The sequence below is a fragment of the Hordeum vulgare genome, chromosome 2H (assembly GCF_904849725.1).
Source record: "Hordeum vulgare subsp. vulgare chromosome 2H, MorexV3_pseudomolecules_assembly, whole genome shotgun sequence".
Taxonomy (NCBI): Eukaryota; Viridiplantae; Streptophyta; class Magnoliopsida; order Poales; family Poaceae; genus Hordeum; species Hordeum vulgare.
In genome coordinates this window covers 29,940,122-29,967,295 of record NC_058519.1, presented here as the reverse complement: position 1 = coordinate 29,967,295, position 27,174 = coordinate 29,940,122, and the positions used below count along the sequence as shown (strand labels likewise).

The window sequence follows — 27,174 nt, the reverse complement described above, 5'->3', positions numbered from 1 at the left end:
TTATATTGCAACTCTTCGTGCTATTTTCTCCGCTTAATCATGCGTCTGCTGTTTCGGCACCGGAAAGTTGGAAACTGTGTAAAATAAGCCAAAACACTATAAGTACACCATCATAAAGTGAAATATATCAATGAATAGAGACAAATTATAATACAAAATAGTGATGCATTTTGAACGTATCAACATCTTATGCAAGCATCCCAATGGCTGCAGTGCATTTCCGATAAGAGGAGAAGCCAATCTTTCCAAGGGCATCCGTCTTGCACTTGAAATAGTTATTGTACTCAACCACCCCCTCTAGAATACGGTTGAAAACATGTCTAGCCATCCAAAAACGGGGACGGAACAAGTGATGTTTGAAGAGCGGATTTGGAGTCTCGAAATAGTCTTTCAAGAGTAGGAAATGACCACTTTCTCGGTTGCGATTCAGTGCCGGCGTGTGCCCTGGCATGGAGCCCTTGAAATGAGGTCGCTTCATACTTACGTGGTCATGGACGAATCTGCACATGAAGAATCATCCGAGTCCAAAAGAACATTGTAGAAAAAAATACTCACCATCTGAGTCCATTTGTATCTTGGGCAAAGCGTCGAACACCTTGCGGACGTTGTGGAAGACACCGGCCAGAGAGGAGCCTGGCGGCGGTTGCGGGAGACGAGGCTGCCGAAAGGAGTCCATGGCGACAGCGAAAGCGGGCGGCAATGGTGGGAGGCGTGGGGCAGCCGAGGGCGGACGGTTGGTTTGGAGGCAAACGAGGAAGATGATAGCGTACGTGCCACCAACTGACGGGCCAGGGAAAAAGAAGGGCGGGCGACGAGCGTGTCTGCTTCGTGTCCGCGGCGATGCAAATGTCGTCCAAATTTGGGCCTGAAATGGGTCGCAGACGGACAAAAATGAACGGGCGTCCGCATGAGTCGACGCGTTGGCCAATTTTTCTTTCTGCAACGACCCAAACTAACACTGGCGAACGAAATGGATCGTTCAATTAGAGTTGCTCTTAGAGCATGGTCATGCCATGTATAGTCATCATTTATATGCACTCATATAACAATGTGGTACTTTTTCCATCTTCTTTTTTAGCTCTTTCTTCACATTAATTGTAGTTGTCTAGGAATGTATATATAGTTAGCCTCTTGCAAGAGCTCACTTCATTTACTTCTTGACATCTATTTTCTTCACATAGGCAAAAGTGTCATGTAAGGGCTATAAGCCCACTATCGTAGTTGCTCTTAAAATTGTTTATATTTTTATTTTCGTTTCTAAATATAATTTTTTTGAGAGGTTACATTAGAAGACTGTATGCAGATGTATTGACATAATTTAAAACATAGATTCGCTCGTTTTGTTTTGTGTAGTTACTTAATGAAATTTTAAAAGAACTTATATTTAGAAACAGAGGATGTATATATGAATGTTTGTAACGCTAAAACGTGTCTAGAAATCTAGAAACTGCGTTGCACTGTGATCTGAAGTGTTTCGGCATTTGTACGATCAGTTTTTTTCCCTTTTTCACACCGACGCAATTAATTGGCAAGCAGGACAACGGAGTGAAAGCACCGTGCACTCATGCAGTCGACACGGGAATCTTACCATGGACGATTTGTGTTTGACTAATGGACAAGAGCAAGAACATAGATAGACCTCGGTACAAGTAAATTACTCACTTGCTTAAGTTGGCGTGCGTGCGTGCGTGCGTGCGTGCACACTTGACTCTCGGCAACGTAGCTGCTGGATCACATGCTCCCATGCTCATGTCGGAAGCCACTCATGCATGCCTCGTCCCAATTAGCAATCCATCGTACCACCACCACCACACGTGAGCCCGGTGTGATGCTCGTACTGCTCCTTGGACGTTTCACACGCACGACGAGCGCAACTGTAGAGTGCGTAGTGGCTGCCTGCCGCCCACGCCCTCTGCCACTGCAATGCTGCGTGCTGACCTTCTCCCCAAGGACGACCAAAGTGTGTCGTGAACGCCTCCGTTCCCATCCTCGAAAATCAAAATGAAAGAAATTGTGCGCGCGTCAGTCAGCATGCAGCATGCAGCAGGCCCGCTCGCGTCGCCACTAGCAGCCGCTGGCGTGGTGTGCGTGGAAAGCTAGCCGTCTAAAGAGAGAACATTCACAAGGACGAGACGAGACTGAGACGAGACGACCGACCAAGCTGCCCTGCCTCGCTTTCTTCTTTCTTTCTTGCTCTACTTCACTTCACTTGCCCACTCCAGCTCCATTCAGATTCAGCTAGCCAAGCCATAGACCCCCCCTGCACAGTGCTCCACACAAGATGCGCGCGCTACCAAGCTACTCGTACCTCCTCGTCGCCGGCTTCTTCCTGCTCTGCACCCCGCTGTCCGTCGCCGGGGCCGCGGGAGACGTCGCGCTCGTCGTCGACAAGCTGAAGCCGGCGCTGCAGGGCAATGCCGCCGCCGGCAACGCGCAGCTAGCCACCTGGAACGCCTCCACGCCGCTCTGCCTCTGGCGGGGCCTCCGCTGGTCCACGCCCGCGGGCCGACCGCTCCGCTGCGACGCCCCCGGCGCGCGGGCCAACCTCTCGCTCGCGACAGACGCCTCCCTGCTTCTAACCTCCATCCGCCTCCCCGCCGCCGCGCTCGCCGGCCGCCTCCCGCCGGAGCTCGGCGCCTTCCCGGCCCTCCAGTCCGTCTACCTCGCCGCCAACTCGCTCTCCGGGGAAATCCCGCTCGAGCTCGGCAACGCGCCCGCGCTGTCCGACCTCGACCTCGCCGGCAACGCCCTCTCCGGCGCGCTCCCGCCCTCTATATGGAACCTCTGCGACCGCCTCGCAGGGCTCCGCCTCCACGGCAACGCTCTCACGGGGGCGATTCCCGTGCCGGCGGGGCCGAATGATACGTGTGACGGTCTCCGGGTTCTTGACCTCGGCGCCAACCGCTTCTCCGGCGACTTCCCGGCGTTCCTCACGGACTTCCGTGGCCTCCGGCGCCTCGACCTCGGCGGCAACCGCCTCGAGGGACCCATACCGGAGTCACTCGCCGCTATGAGAGGCCTCCAGATGCTCAACCTTTCGTACAACAACTTCTCCGGCCAGCTGCCTCCGGGCTTCGCGGCCTCGAGCTTCACCGCCGAATCGTTCCTCGGAAACAGCCCTGCGCTGTGCGGCCCGCCGTTGCAGCAGCCGTGCGTGTCCCCTTCGGGCCTCAGCTCCGGCAGCGTCGCGGGGATGGTCATCGGGCTGATGGCCGGCGGCGTCGTGCTTGCGTCGGTGTGCATCGGCTGGGCGCAGGGGAGGTGGAGGCGGAACAGGGTGAGGCGAGCGGCGGAGGAGGGGGTGGAGACCGAGGAAGGCGGCGAGGGGAAGCTGGTGGTGTTCCAGGGCGGGGAGCACCTCACGCTGGAGGAGGTGCTGAACGCGACGGGGCAGGTGGTGGAGAAGGCGAGCTACTGCACGGTGTACAAGGCGAAGCTGGCGGACGCCGGCGGCAGCATCGAGCTCCGGCTGCTGCGCGAGGGGAGCTGCAAGGACGCGGCGTCGTGCGGGCCGGCCGTGCGGCGCATCGGGCGCGCGCGGCACGAGAACCTGGTGCCGCTCCGGGCCTTCTACCAGGGCCGGCGCGGCGAGAAGCTGCTCGTGTACGACTACTTCCCTCACCGGACGCTCCATGACCTCCTCCACGGCGGCGGCCTCGAGAGCAGGCCGGCACTGACATGGCCGCGGCGGCACAAGATCGCGTTGGGCGCGGCGCGCGCGCTGGCGTACCTGCACGAGAGCCGGCACGGGGACGCGCCGGTGGTGCACGGCAACGTGCGGTCGTCGAACGTGCTGGTGGACGAATACTTCGTGCCGAGGGTGACCGAATACGCGGTGGTGGGCAGGCTGCTGGTGCCGTCGGCGGCGGAGGCCGTGCTGTCGGCGGCGAAGTCGGACGGGTACTGCGCGCCGGAGCTGCTGGCGATGAAGCGGTGCGCTCCACGGACCGACGTGTACGCGTTCGGGATACTGCTGCTGGAGCTGCTGATGGGCAGGAAGCCCTCCCCGGCGGCGAACGGGGGCGACGACCTGCCGTCGCTGGTGAAGGCGGCGGTGCTGGAGGAGACGGCCGCGGAGGTGTTCGACCCGGAGGTGGCGAAGGGCGTGCGGAGCCCGGCGGAGGAGGGCCTCGTGCAGGCGCTGAAGCTGGCGATGGGCTGCTGCGCGCCGGTGGCGGCGGCGAGGCCGAGCATGGCGGAGGTGGCGCGGCAGCTGGAGGAGAGCCGGCCCAAGGCCAGCCGGTCGGCGCTGTACAGCCCCGCCGAGACGAGGAGCGAGGCCGGCACGCCGACGACCGCCGCGTAGCTGTATAGCTATAGCTTTTACGATGCCCAGTGAATTGTCCATGATGCATGCTGGTCGATCCCCGTTCCGACAACATTGATGGGTTTCTTTCTGCTTTGATGGATCAGTCAGGAATCCTAGGTGTTCCTACTTCAAGATGTGTAGTAGGAGAGTACAACTCATAATTAATTAGAGAGAGAAATGACGAGCTACAAAGCACCGATACTTAAAAAATCTACGTATCACCGTTCAGTATTTCACTGATACGGATATCTTGAAGTATCGTCTTTTTTAATTTAAAATAAAAAAAGATACAACTATAAATCATGACATTTTTAGCTTTTTTTCATTATCATTTGAGTATTATTGATGTGTGTTTCTTGTTGATTTTAATTATCGTCATGTTTATAGGTGAGAGTCCATATATTTATCGTTATAAAAATAAAGAGCTCAATGAAGATTGTGCTTTTTATATTGTTATCATGAAAAAACTTTTAAAACATTGAAAGAAGAGCAGTACCCCCTTCATTATTTGGCTCACTCCTGAAATCCAAGATTGCTCTTTATATATGTTTGTCATTTGACAATCTCAAATTCTTAACTTTAAAAGATTTATTGATTTTATGTAATCATGTTAATAGGTATTACAGTTCAAAATAAATTGGGACAGTCTATGACCGTGTTACCCCTTGATGATAATGAGGTTTTAAAAATGAAAAACAATGAATCATGAAAGCAATTAGGCAACCAGTGAAGCGGTATTTTAATTTCATCTCATACATTTTATTATGTTAGTTTCTATACATGTCATTTTATGATTACTTATGTATGCTTGCAGTATCGCGTTATTACTATTTTTAGAAATTATCGTAGCACATACCGTTGTACCCGTATCGGTGCTTCCTAGATGACGAGGCATGGTTATGTTCGTGCATTTGACCAATTGCCCGCCAGATCACTGCACTGACCGACAGTATTAGATTCGGAGAATGATTTTCCCCCCATAATTAGCCCCTACTCCCTTCTTCCGTAAACAACTGTGCATCTAGTACTATAATTTTTCCTATATAGAATGTGCATCTACACTTTCTATGCGTTTAGCCTTTAATTTAATCGGTATTAATAAGGCTGGTCACAATGGAGAGTAACATAAGGTAGGAACCTACACGCTTTCCTAGACTATGTTCCTACCTCCATAATGGGGAGTAACATGTATGTAGTGTCATGCAACAATGCATTTATTAGGCTATAGACTCATTGTTTCTTAAAGTGTGTGATGTTCCGGTAACTTAGCTAGTTACCACAAGCACCTCTCTCTTCACTAAATACGTGCCACATAAGCAAAGTTGTATTGGAGTGTGTGATGTTACTGCTAAGTTCCTCTTCATTGTGACCAGCCTAAGTGACTAATGTAACAACTTGTGCTCGTGCTATTGGCTGCATGTATATCCTTAATTATTGCATGCATTAATTATCAACCGATAGTTAATTTAGCTTTTATTTAATCTTCTTTTTTCAATGCTTATATATACACATAAGTCTGCTATTCGTAGGCATTAAATATGTATGAAGGTTTTCCTTAATCTATGTGCAAATATTTATATGCACAGTTTTTGGCGAACGCGGGGTAAGGCTGATTGTAATGGGAGTGGTTTCTAGAGTAATCTAAAATAGTTGAACGGAGCTCAGTACCATGTATTTATCACCAGTACCTACAGACGTGATCGCAAGCTTCTATACTACTATTAAACAAGCAAACAAAAACTTTCTTACGTGCACCCAGCAATTAGTACAACAAAATACACGAAGCAATCAGCATCACACAATTAGTCCCACAAATCCTAATCCAACATCCAGCATTTACCTAATACATCTATGTGTGCACTTAGCAAATTCCCATAACTGACCGTGCTCCACCTCCACCACCACTACCGCTCCTACATTACTGCGTGACGTTGACATTGGAGATTGGCATGCCCCCTCCCCCCTCCGCTTCCCCTTCCCGTCCTCCGGGCGGAGTCCTGACCCGGGGCGGCGCGATGGCGGCGAAGGCGGTCGGGGCAGCCGCAGAGATCGTGCGGGAGATCGCGGCCGTGGGCGCCGCCGACCTGGCCGCCGCCGCGGAGCCGCTGCGGGCCGACTGCCTCCGCCTCGCGCGCAAGGTGTTCCTGCTCACGCACCTCGTCGCCGAGGTCGCCGAGGCGGCAGGGGAGGACGGCGCGGCCGAGCCCGAGGCGACGGCCTGGGTGCCCGACCTGCTCCGGGCGCCGCTGCGGGCCGACTGCCGCCGCCTCGCGCGCCAGGTGTCCCTGCTCATGCTGCCGCTGACGTCGAGCACCGTAACGAGGTCCAGCGGCGCACGCGGCTGCGGCTTGTCGCTGCCGTCCGCCATGGTGTCGGCCATCCCAGGAGCCTTGACGTGCACGAGCTGTTGGAAATATGCCCTAGAGGCAATAATAAATTAGTTATTATTATATTTCTTAGTTCATGATAATCGTTTATTATCCATGCTATAATTGTATTGATTGGAAACACAATACTTGTGTGGATACATAGACAAAACACTGTCCCTAGTAAGCCTCTAGTTGACTAGCTCGTTGTTCAAAAGATGGTCAAGGTTTCCTGGCCATAGGCAAGTGTTGTCACTTGATAACGGGATCACATCATTAGGAGAATCATGTGATGGACTAGACCCAAACTAATAGACGTAGCATGTTGATCGTGTCATTTTGTTGCTACTGTTTTCTGCGTGTCAAGTATTTATTCCTATGACCATGAGATCATATAACTCACTGACACCGGAGGAATGCTTTGTGTGTATCAAACGTCGCAACGTAACTGGGTGACTATAAAGATGCTCTACAGGTATCTCCGAAGGTGTTAGTTGAGTTAGTATGGATCAAGACTGGGATTTGTCACTCCGTGTGAACGGAGAGGTATCTCGGGGCCCACTCGGTAATACAACATCACACACAAGCCTTGCAAGCAATGTAACTTAGTGTAAGTTGCGGGATCTTGTATTACGGAACGAGTAAAGAGACTTGCCAGTAAACGAGATTGAAATAGGTATACGGATACTGACGATCGAATCTCGGGCAAGTAACATACCGAAGGACAAAGGGAATGACATACGGGATTATATGAATCCTTGGCACTGAGGTTCAAACGATAAGATCTTCGTAGAATATGTAGGATCCAATATGGGCATCCAGGTCCCGCTATTGGATATTGACCGAGGAGTCTCTCGGGTCATGTCTACATAGTTCTCGAACCCGCAGGGTCTGCACACTTAAGGTTCGACGTTGTTTTATGCGTATTTGAGTTATATGGTTGGTTACCGAATGTTGTTCGGAGTCCCGGATGAGATCACGGACGTCACGAGGGTTTCCGGAATGGTCCGGAAACGAAGATTGATATATAGGATGACCTCATTTGGTTACCGGAAGGTTTTCGTGCATTACCGGAAAAGTTTCGGGCTCATCGGTAGTGTACCGGGAGTGCCGGGAGGGGTGCCGGGGACCATCGGGAGGGGTGTCACGCCCCAAGGGGTCTCATGGGCTATGGGAAGAGATAAACCAGCCCCTAGTGGGCTGGAATAAGTTCCCACTAAGGCCCATAAGGTTTGAGAAGGAAAAAACACAAGGTGGAAAGAGTTTCCAAGTGGGAAGGTGGAATCCTACTCCAAGTAGGATTGGAGTAGGACTCCTCCACCTCCAATTTCGGCCAAACCTTTAGGTTTTGAGGCTGCCTCCTCCCCTCCCTCCCACCTATATATACGGAGGTTTTAGGGCTGATTTGAGACGACTTTCTCACGGCTGCCCGACCACATACCTCCATAGTTTTTCCTCTAGATCGCGTTTCTGCGGAGCTCGGGCGGAGCCCTGCTGAGACAAGATCATCACCAACCTCCGGAGCGCCGTCACGCTGCCGGAGAACTCTTCTACCTCTCCGTCTCTCTTGCTGGATCAAGAAGGCCGAGATCATCGTCGAGTTGTACGTGTGCTGAACGCGGAGGTGCCGTCCGTTCGGTACTAGACCGTGGGACTGATCGCGGGATTGTTCGTGGGGCGGATCGAGGGACGTGAGGACGTTCCACTACATCAACCGCGATCTCTAATCGCTTCTGCTGTACGATCTACAAGGGTACGTAGATCACTCATCCCCTCTCGTAGATGGACATCACCATGATAGGTCTTCGTGCGCGTAGGGAATTTTTGTTTCCCTTGCGTCGTTCCCCAACAGTGGCATCATGAGCTAGGTTCATGCGTAGATGTCTTCTCGAGTAGAACACAAAAGGTTTTGTGGGCGGTGATGTGCGTTTTGCTGCCCTCCTTAGTCTTTTCTTGATTCCGCGGTATTGTTGGATTGAAGCGGCTTGGACCGACATTACTCGTACGCTTACGAGAGACTGGTTTCATCGTTACGAGTAACCCCCTTTGCTCAAAGATGACTGGCAAGTGACTGTTTCTCCAACTTTAGTTGAATCAGATTTGACCGAGGAGGTCCTTGGATGAGGTTAAATAGCAACTCATATATCTCCGTTGTGGTGTTTGCGTAAGTAAGATGCGATCCTACTAGATACCCTCGGTCACCACGTAAAACATGCAACAACAAAATTAGAGGACGTCTAACTTGTTTTTGCAGGGTATGATTGTGATGTGATATGGCCGACGATGTGATGTGATATATTGGATGTATGAGATGATCATGTTGTAATAGAAATATCGACTTGCACGTCGATGGTACGGCAACCGGCAGGAGCCATAGGGTTGTCTTTGTACTAACGTTTGTGCTTGCAGATGCGTTTACTATTTTTCTAGGATGTAGCTTTAGTAGTAATAGCATAAGTAGCACGACAACCCCGATGGCAACACGTTGATGGATGATCATGGTGTGGCGCCGGTGACAAGAAGATCGTGCCGGTGCTTTGGTGATGGAGATCAAGAAGCACGTGATGATGGCCATATCATGTCACTTATGAATTGCATGTGATGTTAATCCTTTTATGCACCTTATTTTGCTTAGAACGACGGTAGCATTATGAGGTGATCTCTCACTGAAATTTCAAGACGAAATTGTGTTCTCCCCGACTGTGCACCGTTGCGACAGTTCTTCGTTTCGAGACACCACGTGATGATCGGGTGTGATAGACTCAACGTTCACATACAACGGGTGCAAAACAGTTGCACACGCGGAACACTCGGGTTAAGCTTGACGAGCCTAGCATGTGCAGACATGGCCTCGGAACACATGAGACCGAAAGGTCGAGCATGAATCGTATAGTTGATATGATTAGCATAGGGATGCTTACCACTGAAACTATTCTCGACTCACGTGATGATCGGACTTGAGATAGCGGATTTGGATCATGTACCACTCAAATGACTAGAGAGATGTACTTTTTGAGTGGGAGTTCTTAAGTAATATGATTAATTGAACTAATTGTCATGAATATAGTCTAATGGTCTTTGCGAATTACGATGTAGCTTGCGCTATAGCTCTACTGTTTTTATATGTTCCTAGAGAAAATTTAGTTGAAAATTGATAGTAGCAAACTTTGCAGACTGAGTCTGTAAAACCGAGGATTGTCCTCGTTGCTACGCATAAAGCTTATGTCCTTAATGCACCACTCGGTGTGCTGCACCTCGAGCGTCGTCTGTGGATGCTGTGAACATCCGACATACACGTTTCTGATGACTACACGATAGTTCAGTGCAAAGTACTTAATGGCTTAGAAGCAAGGCACCGAAAACGTTTTAAAACGTCACGGAACATAAGTGATGTTCTAAAGAGATGAAATTGTGATTTCATGCTTGTGCCCTTGTTAAGAGGTACAAGACCTCCAACAAGATTCTTTGACCACAAAGTGGAGGAGAAAAGCTCAATCGTTGAGCGTGTGCTCAGATTGTCTGAGTACAACAATCACTTGAATCAAGTGTGAGCTAATCTTCCAGATGAGATAGTGATGGTTCTCCAAAGACACTGCCACCAAGCTGAGAGAGCTTCGTGATGAACTATACATATCAAGGATAGATACAATGATCCTTGAGCGATTCGTGATGTTTGACACTGCGAAAGTAGAAATCAAGAAGGAGCATCAATAGTTGATGGTTTGTAAAACCACTAAAGTTTCAAGAAAGGCAAGGGCTAGAAGGGATACTTCGTGAAACGGCAAAACAGTTGCTGCACTAATGAAGAGACCCAAGATTAAACCCAAACCCGAGACTAAGTGCTTCTGTAATGAGGGGAACAGTCACTGAGGCGGAGCAACTCTAGATACTTGGTAGATAAAGAAGGCTGGCAAAAGTCGAAAGAAGTGTATTTGATATACATGATGTTGATGTGTACTTTACTAGTACTCCTAGTAGCATGAGGGTATTGGATACCGGTTCGGTTGCTAAGTGATTAGTAACACAAAATGAAAGCTACGGCATAAACGGAGACTAGCTAAAGGCGAGGTGACGATACGTGTTGGAAGTGTTTCCAAGGTTGATATGATCAAACGTCGCGCGCCCGCTCTACCATCGGGATTGGTGTTAAACCTAACTAATTGTTATTTGGTGCTTGCGTTAAGCATGAACATGATTGGATCGTGTTTGTTGCAATACGATTATTCATTTAAAGAGAATAATGGTTACTCTATTTTCTTGAATATTCACCTTCAATGGTTTATTGAATCTCGATCGTAGTATTACACATGTTCATAATATTAGTGCCAAAAGATACGAGTTAATGATGATAGTACCACTTACTTGTGGCACTGCCGCTTGAGTCATGTTAGTATAAATTGCATGAAGAGGCTCCATGCTGATGGATCTTTGTACTCACCTGATTTTGAATCACTAGTGACATGCAAATCATACCACATGAGCAAGGCCTTGTTTTCATTGAGATGAAATAAGATAGTAACTTGTTGGAAGTGATACATTTTGATGTATGCAGTCCAATAGGTACTGAGGCACGCAGTAGATATCATTATGTTCTTACTTCACTGATGATTTGAGTAGATACAGGAATATTTACTTAATGAATCACAAGTCTGAAATGTTGAAAAGTTCAAATCCGTTTCAGAGTGAAGATCGTCGTAACAAGAGGACAAACTGTCTACGATATGATCATAAGAAATGAATATCTGAGTTACGAGTTTTGGTACACAGTTAAGACAATGTGGAAATTGTTTCGCGGTTCATGCCACCTGGAACATCATAGTGTGATGATGTGTCTGAACGTCATAGCCACGCACTATTTGATATGGTGCATACTATGATATCTTTTATCGAATTACCACTATCGTTTATGGGTTATGCATTAGAGACAACCACACTCACTTTAAATAGGGCACCGCGTATTTCCGTTGAGATGACACAGTATAGACTGAGGTTTAGAGAAATCTAAACTGTCGTTTCTTGAAAGTTTGGGGCTTCGACACTTATGTGAAAAAGTTTCAGTATGATAAGCTCGAACCCAAAGCGGACAAATGCATCTTCATAGGATATCCAAAACAGTTGGATACATCTCCTATCTCAGATCCAAAAGCAAAGTGTTTGTTTCTAGAAACGGATCCTTTCTCGAGGAAAGGTTTCTCTCGAAAGAATTGAGTGGGAGGGTAGTAGAACTTGATGAGGTTATTGAACCATCACTTCAACCAGTGTGTAGCAGGGCGCAGGAAGTTGTTCCTGTGGCGCCTACACCAATTGAAGTGGAAGCTGATGATGGTGATCATTGAGCTTCGAATCAAGTCACTACAAACCTCGTAGGTCGACAAGGTCGCGTACTGCTGCAGAGTAGTACGGTAACCCTGTCTTGGAGGTCATGTTGTTGAGCAACAGTGAACCTACGAGTTATGGAGAAAGCGATGGTGGGCCCAGATTCCGACAAATGGCTGGAAGCCATGAAATCCGAGAGAGGATCCATGTATGAAAACAAAGTGTAGACTTTAAAAGAACTACTTGATGGTCATAAGACTATTGAGTAAAGATGGATCTTTAAAAGAAGACAGACGATGATGGTGATAAGTCACTATTAAGAAAAGCTCGACTTGTCGCAAAGATGTTTTCGATAAGATCAAACAGTTGACTATGATGAGAATTTCTCACTCGTAGCGATGCTAAAAGTCTGTTAGAATTATGTTAGTTGTTGATGCATTATTTATGAAATATTGCACGTAGGATGTCAAAACATTGTTTTCTCGACGGTTTCCTTGAGCAAACATTGTATGTGATACAACCAGAAGGTTTTGTCGATCCTAAAGATACTAGCAAGCATGCAAGCTCCAGTAATCCTTCAATGGACTGGTGCAAGCATCTCGGAGTTGGAATATACACTTTGATGAGATGATCAAAGATTTTGGGTTTGTACAAGGTTTATGAGAAACTTGTATTTCCAAAGAAGTGAGTGGGAGCACTATAGAATTTCTGATAGGTATATGTGGTTGACATATTGTGGATCAGAAGTAATGTAGAATTTCTGTAAAGCATACAAGGTTGTTTGAAAGAAGTTTTCAAAGGAGTACCTGGATTACGCTACTTGAACGTTGAGCATCAAAGATCTATGGAGATAGATCGAAAGCGCTTAATAGAAGTTTCAACAAGATGCATGCCTTGACAAGTTTTTGAAAGAGTTCAAAATAGACCAGCAAAGAAGGAATTCTTGGTTGCGTTGTGAGGTGTGAATTTGAGTAAGACTCAAAACCCGACCACGGCAGAATAAAGAGAATAGACGAAGGTCGTCTTCTATGCCTTAGCCGTAGAATCTAAAGTATGCCATGCTGTGTACCGCACCTGAAGTGTGCCTTGACTCAAAGTATGTTGAGAGGTACAGAGAGTGATCCATGATTGAATCACTAGCAGCGGTCGAAATTTATCCTTAGTAACTAATGGACTAAGGAATTTTTCTCGATTATGGAGGTGGTTAAAGAGTTTGTCGTAAAGGGTTACGTCAATGCAAGCTTTGACACTAATCCGGATAACTATGAGTAGTGAAACGGATTCATATAGTAGAGTAGATATTTGGAGCATTTCCGAATAGCACGTAGTAGCAGCACCTATAAGATGACATAAAGATTTGTAAAGAACGCACGAATCTGAAAGTTTCAGAACCGTTGACTAAAACCTCTCTCACGAGCAAGACGTGATCAGACCCCATAACTATATGGGTGTTGGATTCGTTGGAATCACATGGTGATGTGAACTAGATTATTGACTCTAGTGCAAGTGGGAGACTGTTGGAAATATGCCCTAGAGGCAATAATAAATTAGTTATTATCCTTGCTATAATTGTATTGATTGGAAACACAATACTTGTGTGGATACATAGACAAAACACTGTCCCTAGTAAGCCTCTAGTTGACTAGCTCGTTGTTCAAAAGATGGTCAAGGTTTTCTGGCCATAGGCAAGTGTTGTCACTTGATAACGGGATCACATCATTAGGAGAATCATGTGATGGACTAGACCCAAACTAATAGACGTAGCATGTTGATCGTGTCATTTTGTTGCTACTGTTTTCTGCGTGTCAAGTATTTATTCCTATGACCATGAGATCATATAACTCACTGACACCGGAGGAATGCTTTGTGTGTATCAAACGTCGCAACGTAACTGGGTGACTATAAAGATGCTCTACAGGTATCTCCGAAGGTGTTAGTTGAGTTAGTATGGATCAAGACTGGGATTTGTCACTCCGTGTGAACGGAGAGGTATCTCGGGGCCCACTCGGTAATACAACATCACACACAAGCCTTGCAAGCAATGTAACTTAGTGTAAGTTGCGGGATCTTGTATTACGTAACGAGTAAAGAGACTTGCCAGTAAACGAGATTGAAATAGGTATACGGATACTGACGATCGAATCTCGGGCAAGTAACATACCGAAGGACAAAGGGAATGACATACGGGATTATATGAATCCTTGGCACTGAGGTTCAAACGATAAGATCTTCGTAGAATATGTAGGATCCAATATGGGCATCCAGGTCCCGCTATTGGATATTGACCGAGGAGTCTCTCGGGTCATGTCTACATAGTTCTCGAACCCGCAGGGTCTGCACACTTAAGGTTCGACGTTGTTTTATGCGTATTTGAGTTATATGGTTGGTTACCGAATGTTGTTCGGAGTCCCGGATGAGATCACAGACGTCACGAGGGTTTCCGGAATGGTCCGGAAACAAAGATTGATATATAGGATGACCTCATTTGGTTACCGGAAGGTTTTCGTGCATTACCGGAAAAGTTTCGGGCTCATCGGTAGTGTACCGGGAGTGCCGGGAGGGGTGCCGGGGACCATCGGGAGGGGTGTCACGCCCCAAGGGGTCTCATGGGCTATGGGAAGAGATAAACCAGCCCCTAGTGGGCTGGAATAAGTTCCCACTAAGGCCCATAAGGTTTGAGAAGGAAAAAACACAAGGTGGAAAGAGTTTCCAAGTGGGAAGGTGGAATCCTACTCCAAGTAGGATTGGAGTAGGACTCCTCCACCTCCAATTTCGGCCAAACCTTTAGGTTTTAAGGCTGCCTCCTCCCCTCCCTCCCACCTATATATACGGAGGTTTTAGGGCTGATTTGAGACGACTTTCTCACGGCTGCCCGACCACATACCTCCATAGTTTTTCCTCTAGATCGCGTTTCTGCGGAGCTCGGGCGGAGCCCTGCTGAGACAAGATCATCACCAACCTCCGGAGCGCCGTCACGCTGCCGGAGAACTCTTCTACCTCTCCGTCTCTCTTGCTGGATCAAGAAGGCCGAGATCATCGTCGAGTTGTACGTGTGCTGAACGCGGAGGTGCCGTCCGTTCGGTACTAGATCGTGGGACTGATCGCGGGATTGTTCGCGGGGCGGATCGAGGGACGTGAGGACGTTCCACTACATCAACCGCGATCTCTAATCGCTTCTGCTGTACGATCTACAAGGGTACGTAGATCACTCATCCCCTCTCGTAGATGGACATCACCATGATAGGTCTTCGTGCGCGTAGGAAATTTTTGTTTCCCTTGCGACGTTCCCCAACACGAGCACGGCGAATCTATCGCTGGACGAGGCCCTGGCGACAGCCGGGTACTCGGCGTGCGTATTGACGACCACTGCTCCAGTTGACGCAGCCGCCGGTGTGCTGTCAGGTCGCTCCCTGGAGGCCGGCTCCACCTGCTCATCGTCGTCGAAGGCGACCGTAGGTACATGCAGCGGCTGATGATGCTGCATGGTATGCACGGGCGGCGGTGGTTGATGATGTTGCAAGATATGCATGTTCGTCGGCGGCGGAACCTGCGCCGGGAACGGAGGCATCCCGGAATGCATGGGGGGCGATGCTATCGGCTCGTTGGGAGACTTGTTGGGGAACGTCGCATGGGAAACAAAAATTTTCCTACGCGCACGAAGACCTATCATGGTGATGTCCATCTACGAGAGGGGATGAGTGATCTACGTACCCTTGTAGACCGTACAACAGAAGCGTTAGTGAACGCGGTTGATGTAGTGGAACGTCCTCACGTCCCTCGATCCGCCCCGCGAACAATCCCGCGATCAGTCCCACGATCTAGTGCCGAACGGACGGCACCTCCGCCTTCAGCACACGTACAGCTCGACGATGGTCTCGGCCTTCTTGATCCAGCAAGAGAGACGGAGAGGTAGAAGAGTTCTCCGGCAGCGTGACGGCGCTCCGGAGGTTGGTGATGATCTTGTCTCAGCAGGGCTCCGCCCGAGCTCCGCAGAAACGCGATCTAGAGGAAAAACCGTGGAGGTATGTGGTCGGGCTGCCGTGAAAAAAACGTCTCAAATCAGCCCTAAAACCTCCGTATATATAGGTGGGAGAGGGGGGAGCCTTGCCTTGGGGCCCAAGAACCCCCAAGGGGTCGGCCGAGCCAAGGGGGGAAGGATTCCCCTCCCAAACCGAGTCCTACTTGGTTTGGAAGGTGGAGTCCTTCTTCCCTTTCCCACCTTCTCCTTTTTTTTCCTTTTTTCTCTTTGATTTTCTTCCCAATGCGCATAGGCCCCTTTTGGGCTGTCCCACCAGCCCACTAAGGGATGGTGCGGCACCCCCAATACCTATGGGCTTCCCCGGGGTGGGTGGCCCCCCCGGTGAACTCCCGGAACCCATTCGTCATTCCCGGTACATTCCCGGTAACTCCGAAAACCTTCCGGTAATCAAATGAGGTCATCCCATATATCAATCTTCGTTTCCGTACCATTCCGGAAACCCTCGTGACGTCTGTGATCTCATCCGGGACTCCAAACAACATCCGGTAACCAACCATATAACTCAAATACGCATAAAACAACGTCGAACCTTAAGTGTGCAGACCCTGCGGGTTCGAGAACTATGTAGACATGACCCGAGAGACTCCTCGGTCAATATCCAATAGCGGGACCTGGATGCCCATATTGGATCCTACATATTCTACGAAGATCTTATCGTTTGAACCTCAGTGCCAAGGATTCATATAATCCCGTATGTCATTCCCTTTGTCCTTCGGTATGTTACTTGCCCGAGATTCGATCGTCAGTATCCGTATATGTATCCACACAAGTATTTTGTTTCCAATCAATACAATTATAGCATGGATAATAAACGATTATCATGAACAAAGAAATATAATAATAACTAATTTATTATTGCCTCTAGGGCATATTTCCAACAGTCTCCCACTTGCACTAGAGTCAATAATCTAGTTCACATCACCATGTGATTCCAATGAATCCAACACCCATATAGTTATGGGGTCTGATCACGTCTTGCTCATGAGAGAGGTTTTAGTCAGCGGTTCTGAAATTTTCAGATCCGTGTGTTCTTTACAAAACTTTATGTCATCTTATAGATGTTGCTACTACGTGCTATTCGGAAATACTCCAAATGTCTACTCTACTATACGAATCCGTTTCACTACTCATAGTTTATTCGGATTAGTGTCAAAGCTTGCATCGACTTAACCCTTTACGACGAACTCTTTAACCACCTCCATAATCGAGAAAAATTCCTTAGTCCATCAGTTACTAAGGATAATATTTGACCGCTGCTAGTGATTCAATCATGGATCACTCTGTGTACCTCTCAACAGACTTGGTGCAAGGCACACATCAGGTGCGGTACTCAGCATGGCATACTTTAGAGTCTATGGCTAAGGCATAGAAGATGACCTTCGTCTATTCTCTTTATTCTGCCGTGGTCGGGTTTTGAGTCTTACTCAAATTCACACCTTACAACACAACCAATAACTCCTTCTTTGCTAATGTATTTTGAACTCCTTCAAAACTTGTCAAGGCATGCATCTTGTTGAAACTTCCATTAAGCGCTTTTGATCTATCTTCATAGATCTTTGATGCTCAATGTTCAAGTAGCGCAATCCACGTACTCCTTTGAAAACTCCTTTCAAACAACCTTGTATGCTTTACAGAAATTCTACATTACTTCTGATCCACAATATGTCAACCACATATACTTATCAGAAATTCTATAGTGCTCCCACTCACTTCTTTGGAAATACAAGTTTCTCATAAACCTTGTACAAACCCAAAATCTTTGATCATCTCATCAAAATGTATATTCCAACTGCGAGATGCGTGCACCAGTCCATTGAAGGATCGCTGGAGCTTGCACACTTGTTAGTATCTTTAGGATCGACAAAACCTTCTGGTTGTATCACATACAATGTTTGCTCAAGGAAACCGTCGAGGAAACAATGTTTTGACATCCTACGTGCAATATTTCATAAATAATGCAGCAACTACTAACATAATTCTAACAGACTTTTAGCATCACTACGAGTGAGAAAGTCTGATCATAGTCAACTGTTTGATCTTGTCGGAAACATCTTTGCGACAAGTCGACTTTTCTTAATAGTGGCTTATCACTATCATCGTGTGTCTTCCTTTTAAAGATCCGTCTTTACTCAATAGTCCTATGACCATCAAGTAGTTCTTCCAAAGTCTACACCTTGTTTTCATACATGGATCCTCTCTCGGATTTCATGGCTTCCAGCCATTTGTCGGAATCTGGGCCCACCATCGCTTTCTCCATAACTCGTAGGTTCACTGTTGCTCAACAACATGACCTCCAAGACAGGGTTACCGTACTACTCTGCAGCAGTACGCGACCTTGTCGACCTACGAGGTTTGTAGTGACTTGATTCGAAGCTCAATGATCACCATCATCAGCTTCCACTTCAATTGGTGTAGGCGCCACAGGAACAACTTCCTGCGCCCTGCTACACACTAGTTGAAGTGATGGTTCAGTAACCTCATCAAGTTCTACCACCCTCCCACTCAATTCTTTCGAGAGAAACCTTTCCTCGAGAAAGGATCCGTTTCTACAAACAAACACTTTGCTTTTGGATCTGAGATAGGAGATGTATCCAACTGTTTTGGATATCCTATGAAGATGCATTTGTCCGCTTTGGGTTCGAGCTTATCATACTGAAACTTTTTCACATAAGTGTCGAAGCCCCAAGCTTTCAAGAAACGACAATTTAGATTTCTCTAAACCTCAGTCTATACTGTGTCATCTCAACGGAAATACGCGGTGCCCTATTTAAAGTGAATGCGGTTGTCTCTAATGCATAACCCATAAACGATAGTGGTAATTCGATAAGAGACATCATAGCATGCACCATACCAAATAGTGCGTGGCTATAATGTTCAGACACATCATCACACTATGATGTTCCAGGTGGCATGAACTACGAAACAATTTCCACATTGTCTTAACTGCGTGCAAAAACTCGTAACTCAGATATTCATTTCTATGATCATATCGTAGACAGTTTATCCTCTTGTTATGACGAACTTCACTTTGAAACAGAATTGAACTTTTCAATATTTCAGATTTGTGATTCATTAAGTAAATACTCCTGTATCCACTCAAATCGTCAGTGAAGTAAGAACATAATGATATCCACTGCGTGCCTCAGCACCCACTGGATTGCATACATCAAAATGTATCACTTCCAACAAGTTACTATCTTATTTCATCTCAATGAAAACAAGGCCTTGCTCATGTGGTATGATTTGCATGTCACTAGTGATTCAAAATCAAGTGAGTATAAAGATCCATCAGCATGGAGCCTCTTCATGCAATTTATACCAACATGACTCAAGCGGCAGTGCCACAAGTAAGTGGTACTATCATCATTACCTCGTATCTTTTGGCACCAATATCATGAACATGTGTAACACTACGATCGAGATTCAATAAACCATTGAAGGTGATTATTCAAGAAAATAGAGTAACCATTATTCTCTTTAAATGAATAATCGTATTGCAATAAACACGATCCAATCATGTTCATGCTTAACGCAAGCACCAAATAACAATTATTTAGGTTTAACACCAATCCCGATGGTAGAGGGAGCATGCGACGTTTGATCATATCAACCTTGGAAGCACTTCCAACACGTATCGTCACCTCGCCTTTAGCTAGTCTCCGTTTATACCGTAGCTTTCATTTCGTGTTACTAATCACTTAGCAACCGAACCGGTATCCAATACCCTCATGCTACTAGGAGTACTAGTAAAGTACACATCAACATCATGTATATCAAATATACTTCTTTCGACTTTTGCCAGCCTTCTTATCTACCAAGTATCTAGAGTTGCTCCGCCTCAGTGATTGTTCCCCTCATTACAGAAGCACTTAGTCTCGGGTTTGGGTTTAATCTTGGGTCTCTTCATTAGTGCAGCAACTGTTTTGCCGTTTCACGAAGTATCCCTTATAGCCCTTGCCTTTCTTGAAACTTAGTGGTTTTACAAACCATCAACTATTGATGCTCCTTCTTGATTTCTACTTTCCCAGTGTCAAACATCACGAATCGCTAAAGGATCATTATATCTATCCTTGATATTTTATAGTTCATCACGAAGCTCTCACAGCTTGGTGGCAGTGTCTTTGGAGAACCATCACTATCTCATCTGGAAGATTAACTCCCACTTGATTCAAGTGATTGTCGTACTCAGACAATCTGAGCACACGCTCAACGATTGAGCTTTTCTCATTTACTTTGTGGACAAAGAATCTTGTCGGAGGTCTCGTACCTCTTAACAAGGGCACAAGCATGAAATCACAATTTCATCTTCTTTAGAACATCACTTATGTTCCGCGATGTTTCAAAACGTCTTCGGCGCCTTGCTTCTAAGCCATTAAGTATTTTGCACTGAACTATCGTGTAGTCATCAGAAACGTGTATGTCGGATGTTCACAGCATCCACAGACGACGCTCGAGGTGCAGCACACCGAGTGGTGCATTAAGGACATAAGCCTTCTGCGCAGCAACGAGGACAATCCTCGGTTTTACAGACCCAGTCTGCAAAGTTTGCTACTATCAACTTTCAACTAAATTTTCTCTAGGAACATATAAAAACAGTAGAGCTATAGCGCAAGCTACATCGTAATTCGCAAAGACCATTAGACTATGTTCATGACAATTAGTTCAATTAGTCATATTATTTAAGAACTCCCACTCAAAAAGTACATCTCTCTAGTCATTTGAGTGGTACATGATCCAAATCCACTATCTCAAGTCCGATCATCACGTGAGTCGAGAATAGTTTCAGTGGTAAGCATCTCTATGCTAATCATATCAACTATACGATTCATGCTCGACCTTTCGGTCTCATATGTTCCGAGGCCATGTCTGCACATGCTAGGCTTGTCAAGCTTAACCCGAGTGTTCTGCGTGTGCAACTGTTTTGCATCCATTGTATGTGAACGTTGAGTCTATCACACCCGATCATCACGTGGTGTCTCGAAACGAAGAACTGTCGCAACGGTGCACAGTCGGGGAGGACACAATTTCGTCTTGAAATTTTAGTGAGAGATCACCTCATAATGCTACCGTCGTTCTAAGCAAGATAAGGTGCAAAAAGGATTAACATCACATGCAATTCATAAGTGACATGATATGGCCATCATCATGCGCTTCTTGATCTCCATCACCAAAGCACCGACACGATCTTCTTGTCACCGGCGTCCCACCATGATCTCCATCATCATGATCTCCATCAACGTGTCGCCATCGGGGTTGTCGTGCTACTCATGCTATTACTACTAAAGCTACGTCCTAGCAATATAGTAAACGCATCTGCAAGCACAAACGTTAGTTTAAAGACAACCCTATGGCTCCTGCCGGTTGCCGCACCATCGACGTGCAAGTCGATATTAACTATTACAACATGATCATCTCATACATCCAATATATCACATCACATCGTTGGCCATATCACATCACAAGCATACCCTGCAAAAACAAGTTAGACGTCCTCTAATTTTGTTGTTGCATGTTTTACGTGGTGACCATGGGTATCTAGTAGGATTGCATCTTACTTACGCAAACACCACAACGGAGATATATGAATTGCTATTTAACCTCATCCAAGGACCTCCTCGGTCAATTCCGATTCGACTAAAGTTGGAGAAACTGACGCCCGCCAGTCATCTTTGAGCAACGGAGTTACTCGTAGCGATGAAACCAGTCTCTCGTAAGCGTACGAGTAATGTCGGTCCGAGCCGCTTCGATCCAACAATACCGCGGAATCAAGAAAAGACTAAGGAGGGCAGAAAAACGCACATCACCGCCCACAAAAAATTTTGTGTTCTACTCGAGAAGACATCTACGCACGAACCTAGCTCATGATGCCACTATTGGGGAACGTCGCATGGGCAACAAAAATTTTCCTACGCGCACGAAGACCTATCATGGTGATGTCCATCTACGAGAGGGGATGAGTGATCTACGTACCCTTGTAGACTGTACAGCAGAAGCGTTAGTGAACGCGGTTAATGTAGTGGAACGTCCTCACGTCCCCCGATCCTCCCCGCGAACAATCCCGCGATCAGTCCCACGATCTAGTGCGAGCGGACGGCACCTCCGCGTTCAGCACACGTACAGCTCGACGATGGTCTCGGCCTTCTTGATCCTGCAAGAGAGACGGAGAGGTAGAAGAGTTCTCCGGCAGCGTGACGGCGCTCCGGAGGTTGGTGATGATCTTGTCTGAGCAGGGCTCCGCCCGAGCTCCGCACAAACACGATCTAGAGGAAAAACCGTGGAGGTATGTGGTCGGGCTGCCGTGGAAAAAACGTCTCAAATCAGCCCTAAAACCTCCGTATATATAGGTGGGAGAGGGGGAGCCTTGCCTTGGGGTCCAAGAACCCCCAAGGGGTCGGCCGAGCCAAGGGGGAAGGATTCCCCTCCCAAACCGAGTCCTACTTGGTTTGGAAGGTGGAGTCCTTCTTCCCTTTCCCACCTCCTCCTTTTTTTTCCTTTTTCTCTTTGATTTTCTTCCCAATGCGCATAGGCCCCTTTTGGGCTGTCCCACCAGCCCACTAAGGGCTGGTGCGGCACCCCCAATACCTATGGGCTTCCCCGGGGTGGGTGCCCCCCCCGGTGAACTCCCGGAACCCATTCGTCATTCCCGGTACATTCCCGGTAACTCCAAAAACCTTCCGGTAATCAAATGAGGTCATCCTATATATCAATCTTCGTTTCCGGACCATTCCGGAAACCCTTGTGACGTCCGTGATCTCATCCGGGACTCCGAAAAACATTCGGTAACCAACCATATAACTCAAATACGCATAAAACAACGTCGAACCTTAAGTGTGCAGACCCTGCGGGTTCGAGAACTATGTAGACATGACCCGAGAGACTCCTTGGTCAATATCCAATAGCGGGACCTGGATGCCCATATTGGATCCTACATATTCCACGAAGATCTTATCGTTTGAACCTCAGTGCCAAGGATTCATAAAATCCCGTATGTCATTCCCTTTGTCCTTCGGTATGTTACTTGCCCGAGATTCGATCGTCAGCATCCGCATACCTATTTCAATCTCGTTTACCGGCAAGTCTCTTTACTCGTTCCATAATACAAGATCCCGCAACTTACACTAAGTTACATTGCTTGCAAGGCTTGTGTGTGATGTTGTATTACCGAGTGGGCCCCGAGATACCTCTCCGTCTCACGGAGTGACAAATCCTAGTCTCGATCCATACTAACTCAACTAACACCTTCGGAGATACCTGTAGAGCATCTTTATAGTCACCCAGTTACGTTGTGACGTTTGATACACACAAAGCATTTCTACGGTGTCAGTGAGTTATATGATCTCATGGTCATAGGAACAAATACTTGACACGTAGAAAACAGTAGCAACAAAATGACACGATCAACATGCTACGTCTATTAGTTTGGGTCTAGTCCATCACATGATTCTCCTAATGATGTGATCCCGTTATCAAGTAACAACACTTGCCTATGGCCAGGAAACCTTGGCCATCTTTGATCAACGAGCTAGTCAACTAGAGGCTTACTAGGGACAGTGTTTTGTCTATGTATCCACACAAGTATTGTGTTTCCAATCAATACAATTATAGCATGGATAATAAACGATTATCATGAACAAAGAAATATAATAATAACTAATTTATTATTGCCTCTAGGGCATATTTCCAACAGTCTCCCACTTGCACTAGAGTCAATAATCTAGTTCACATCACCATGTGATTCCAACGAATCCAACACCCATACAGTTATGGGGTCTGATCACGTCTTGCTCATGAGAGAGGTTTTAGTCAGCGGTTCTGAAATTTTCAGATCCGTGTGTTCTTTACAAAACTTTATGTCATCTTATAGATGTTGCTACTACGTGCTATTCGGAAATACTCCAAATGTCTACTCTACTATACGAATCCATTTCACTACTCATAGTTTATTCGGATTAGTGTCAAAGCTTGCATCGACGTAACCCTTTACGACGAGAGATGCAGTTGAAGTGGAAGGTGTGGGAGCACTCCGCCGTGAAGGTGGCATGCCCGCCGCCGGCGGCCATGCCGCCGAGGCAGATGGCGCAAGGATTCTCCTACGCATGCGCAAAAAAAACACATCATTAAGATGCTCTGATCCAGGAGCGAAATATCAATCAAATCGACGATGAAGAGTGCCTATCCATAGCAAAATGAAACGGAGAAATGATCCATTTGATTACCTGGTCAGGGCCTTCCATCTCTGAAACTGCAACTGCAGGCTGCTGCGAAAATTGATACTCGCAAGTTAGCACGGGGCTGCGGCGGCATAAAACGAGGCAGATGCTTCGTGCGGAAGGGAAATAGTTCTGGCAGTGTTAATTATCGCCGTGGATGTCACGTTCGTCATGCTTGACTCCGACCCAAATGCCTAAATAATGCGTGGAATTTCGCGGAAGAAGCATTATGGTCATTCAGTACGTCGTTTCCTTCGGCTGTAAGCCATTGACGACTCCACCGCGTGTCCGCGTTAGACAAATGGATAACGACGTGGAGTGATAGATGAAACTGATGTTATCATTCTATTTTTTTACTTTTAGGAGGCACAATAGTATCATACTTTTAGCTTGTGTTACCTGCAGGATTCTTCTCTCCACATGCTGGTTATATAGGTGGGGCCAAACTGATCTTGTTTGAAGGATATAAGTAGCACGCGTTTCTTTTTATCCCATATCTCCTAGAAATCTAGCAATGATTATACTAACTGACAAGATTGGATATAGGAAAAACCCTTTTCTCGCGTTAGTTCATAATAATGTAAAATTGTCATGTCTAAATAATTAAATTGTCATACAACATGTGAATATGAAATCTAGCTCACTATTCTTTCCAACATTGTATTCTTATCACATTGACATTTTATGTGTTACCGGCAACTTAGATACAATTTCTAATGGCTTGGTATGTGCATGTCTGTTGGCTCAATTGAAAACAACCTTTTGGTATGACCACATATGCATTTGTATCGAATCTGTACAGTCTGACATGCTTCATGCCCTTTTATATAGTCCTTTTGCATGTGATAACATGGTAGTATCTTTAATTCTTATGCTTCATTGTTTTCATTGTAGGATGTCAACGACAAGAATATTGTTGTTCAGTTCAAGTATGTGACTTGGCAGTTGCAAGCAGCTCTAACAAATCTACCACATAATTGCTTTCAAATATCTGATGAAGTTCAAGAGGAGGTATAGTTAACCCGATTGACTGGTACATTACTAAGATTGATCCTTTGTTAATTAATCATACCGGCTTGAATTTGATTAATCTGTAGGTTGATTTAGTGCGGGGTCAGCTTAAAAGAGAAATGGAGAAGAAGGGAGCCCTTGATCTAAATATTTTTTCAAAAATTCATGATATCTTAGCTCATCATGTTGATAATGTCGGGTCACAATCTGAAGAACCAAACAGCCAGCGAGAGACATTGCCGTTGGAAAACGTCAGCAGTGATCACCTGGAGTTGCAACATGTTGCTTTACTAATTTCAGAAATAAGCGGGATATCTAAATCTGTCATTAAAAAAAATAACATCTGAGCTAATTGAAGAACTTGAAAACACTACAAATTCTGTTTCTGCAAAACCGACCAATGGTGATGGCCAAACAAGTGATGAAGCAAAAGACTCACCTGACAAAGTTAAGAAGTCTGACACTGTAGCTATGCGTGAAGATTTCCGTTGCCCAATATCTCTTGACCTGATGAGAGATCTTGTCATTGTGTCATCGGGACAGGTAAATTTTTACACTGCACTTAGAGTGTTACTGTTTATGCTCCAATTATTGGCATTTGCTGACAATATGCTTGCTATTTTTTCGAACATCGAAGTTAGATATGATGCATCAAGTGAAGAAGTTAGGATTCATTCCAGCTTGCTGCAACCTTCAAGTGAGCCCAATGTTTTTCCTTGTCTTATGTTACTTCAAACATTTTTTCCATTATTCCACTGAATACATTTGTTTTCAATTTTTCAATGGAGTGCAAGTAATGTGTATATTGTGTGTGTTTCAATATTTTTGCATATATATATATACTAAAAATTTTAATATAAAAAGCAATTTATAAATTATTCGGTTAGTCGTGCGTTGCACGTGCATGCTAACTAGTTACTATAGAGTCATCAATATGGTTCAGCTGGCTGTCCCAACATACTTAAATTGGTATGAATACTCAATCACTTGGAGTAGAGAGGATCATCCTCCTCGGGTTGACAACCTAGGTGGTCTTCCCCTGGTAGCAGCACCTCAAGTTGGGGGTTATACGCTTACAAAGGTATTCATGGATGGAAAAGTAGTATCAGCATCTTATATTATGACATGTTTCGACACATAAATCTTTTTGAAAGCAAGTTTCAATCATCAACCATGGTTTTTCACAGAAACGTGTCTGGAAAGTCAGCATATCCAATTGGACGAATCATACCCGACGTCGCTTTAGACACAAAATTTAACTACCAGTGTGAGTTCATGACTTTTGAGTTGGTAAAAGTCAAGAGCCCTTATCATGCTTTCTTCGAACGACAGGCTTTGATTATGATACTAGTGTATGATCCTATATTTATAGTGCATAGTATCATGTTAGTATTATAAGATAGTTTATTTATGGATATGCATAACACATAGTAGCACATAATTTAATATGGTACGGTATCATGATATGATACTTAACCATCTCTTTCTACAATTAATTCTACATCGCCTCATTAAAATGGCCTAATTATCATGTATGATACTACTTATGATAATTTCATTATGACTAGCCTAATATTTTAAAATTAAATAACTATGGTAAAAACAGATTAGATGGAAAATGGGCCACGTGCCTAGTTAAAACTTAAAATAACACGGGTTTGGGGGTTGTCAGTTGCTTACCCTTTCACCTGTGTGGCATACAAAAGGGGTCCATGGTCGGCTAAATTTCATGTTTTGATTCTTTTGTTGAATTAAATCAAGATCTGATCCTCGCTTACAAAAAAAATCAGGATCTGAGCTTTTTTCCTTCTGTGAGGACTTCTATAGCGGTAGGGTATAACAACTTACCGCTAAGTTCTCTAGCGGTAGGGTTGCGCACCCTATCGTAAAAATTTCTAAGTTTCAGACATAGTGTGTGCACGC

At 46.0% G+C, this 27,174-nt stretch overlaps 1 protein-coding gene and 1 pseudogene across 1 annotated transcript; both read left to right on the top strand.

Moving 5' to 3' along the window:
* Window positions 1-144: 144 nt before the first annotated feature.
* LOC123424632 (putative kinase-like protein TMKL1) lies at window positions 145-4,700 on the top strand. The gene has a single exon (XM_045108267.1). The coding sequence runs from the start codon at window positions 2,282-2,284 to the stop codon at window positions 4,304-4,306; it is 2,025 nt and encodes a 674-aa protein (XP_044964202.1). The 5' UTR covers window positions 145-2,281; the 3' UTR covers window positions 4,307-4,700.
* A 1,624-nt stretch (window positions 4,701-6,324) lies between these two features.
* LOC123425188 lies at window positions 6,325-26,048 on the top strand (annotated as a pseudogene).
* Window positions 26,049-27,174: the final 1,126 nt, after the last annotated feature.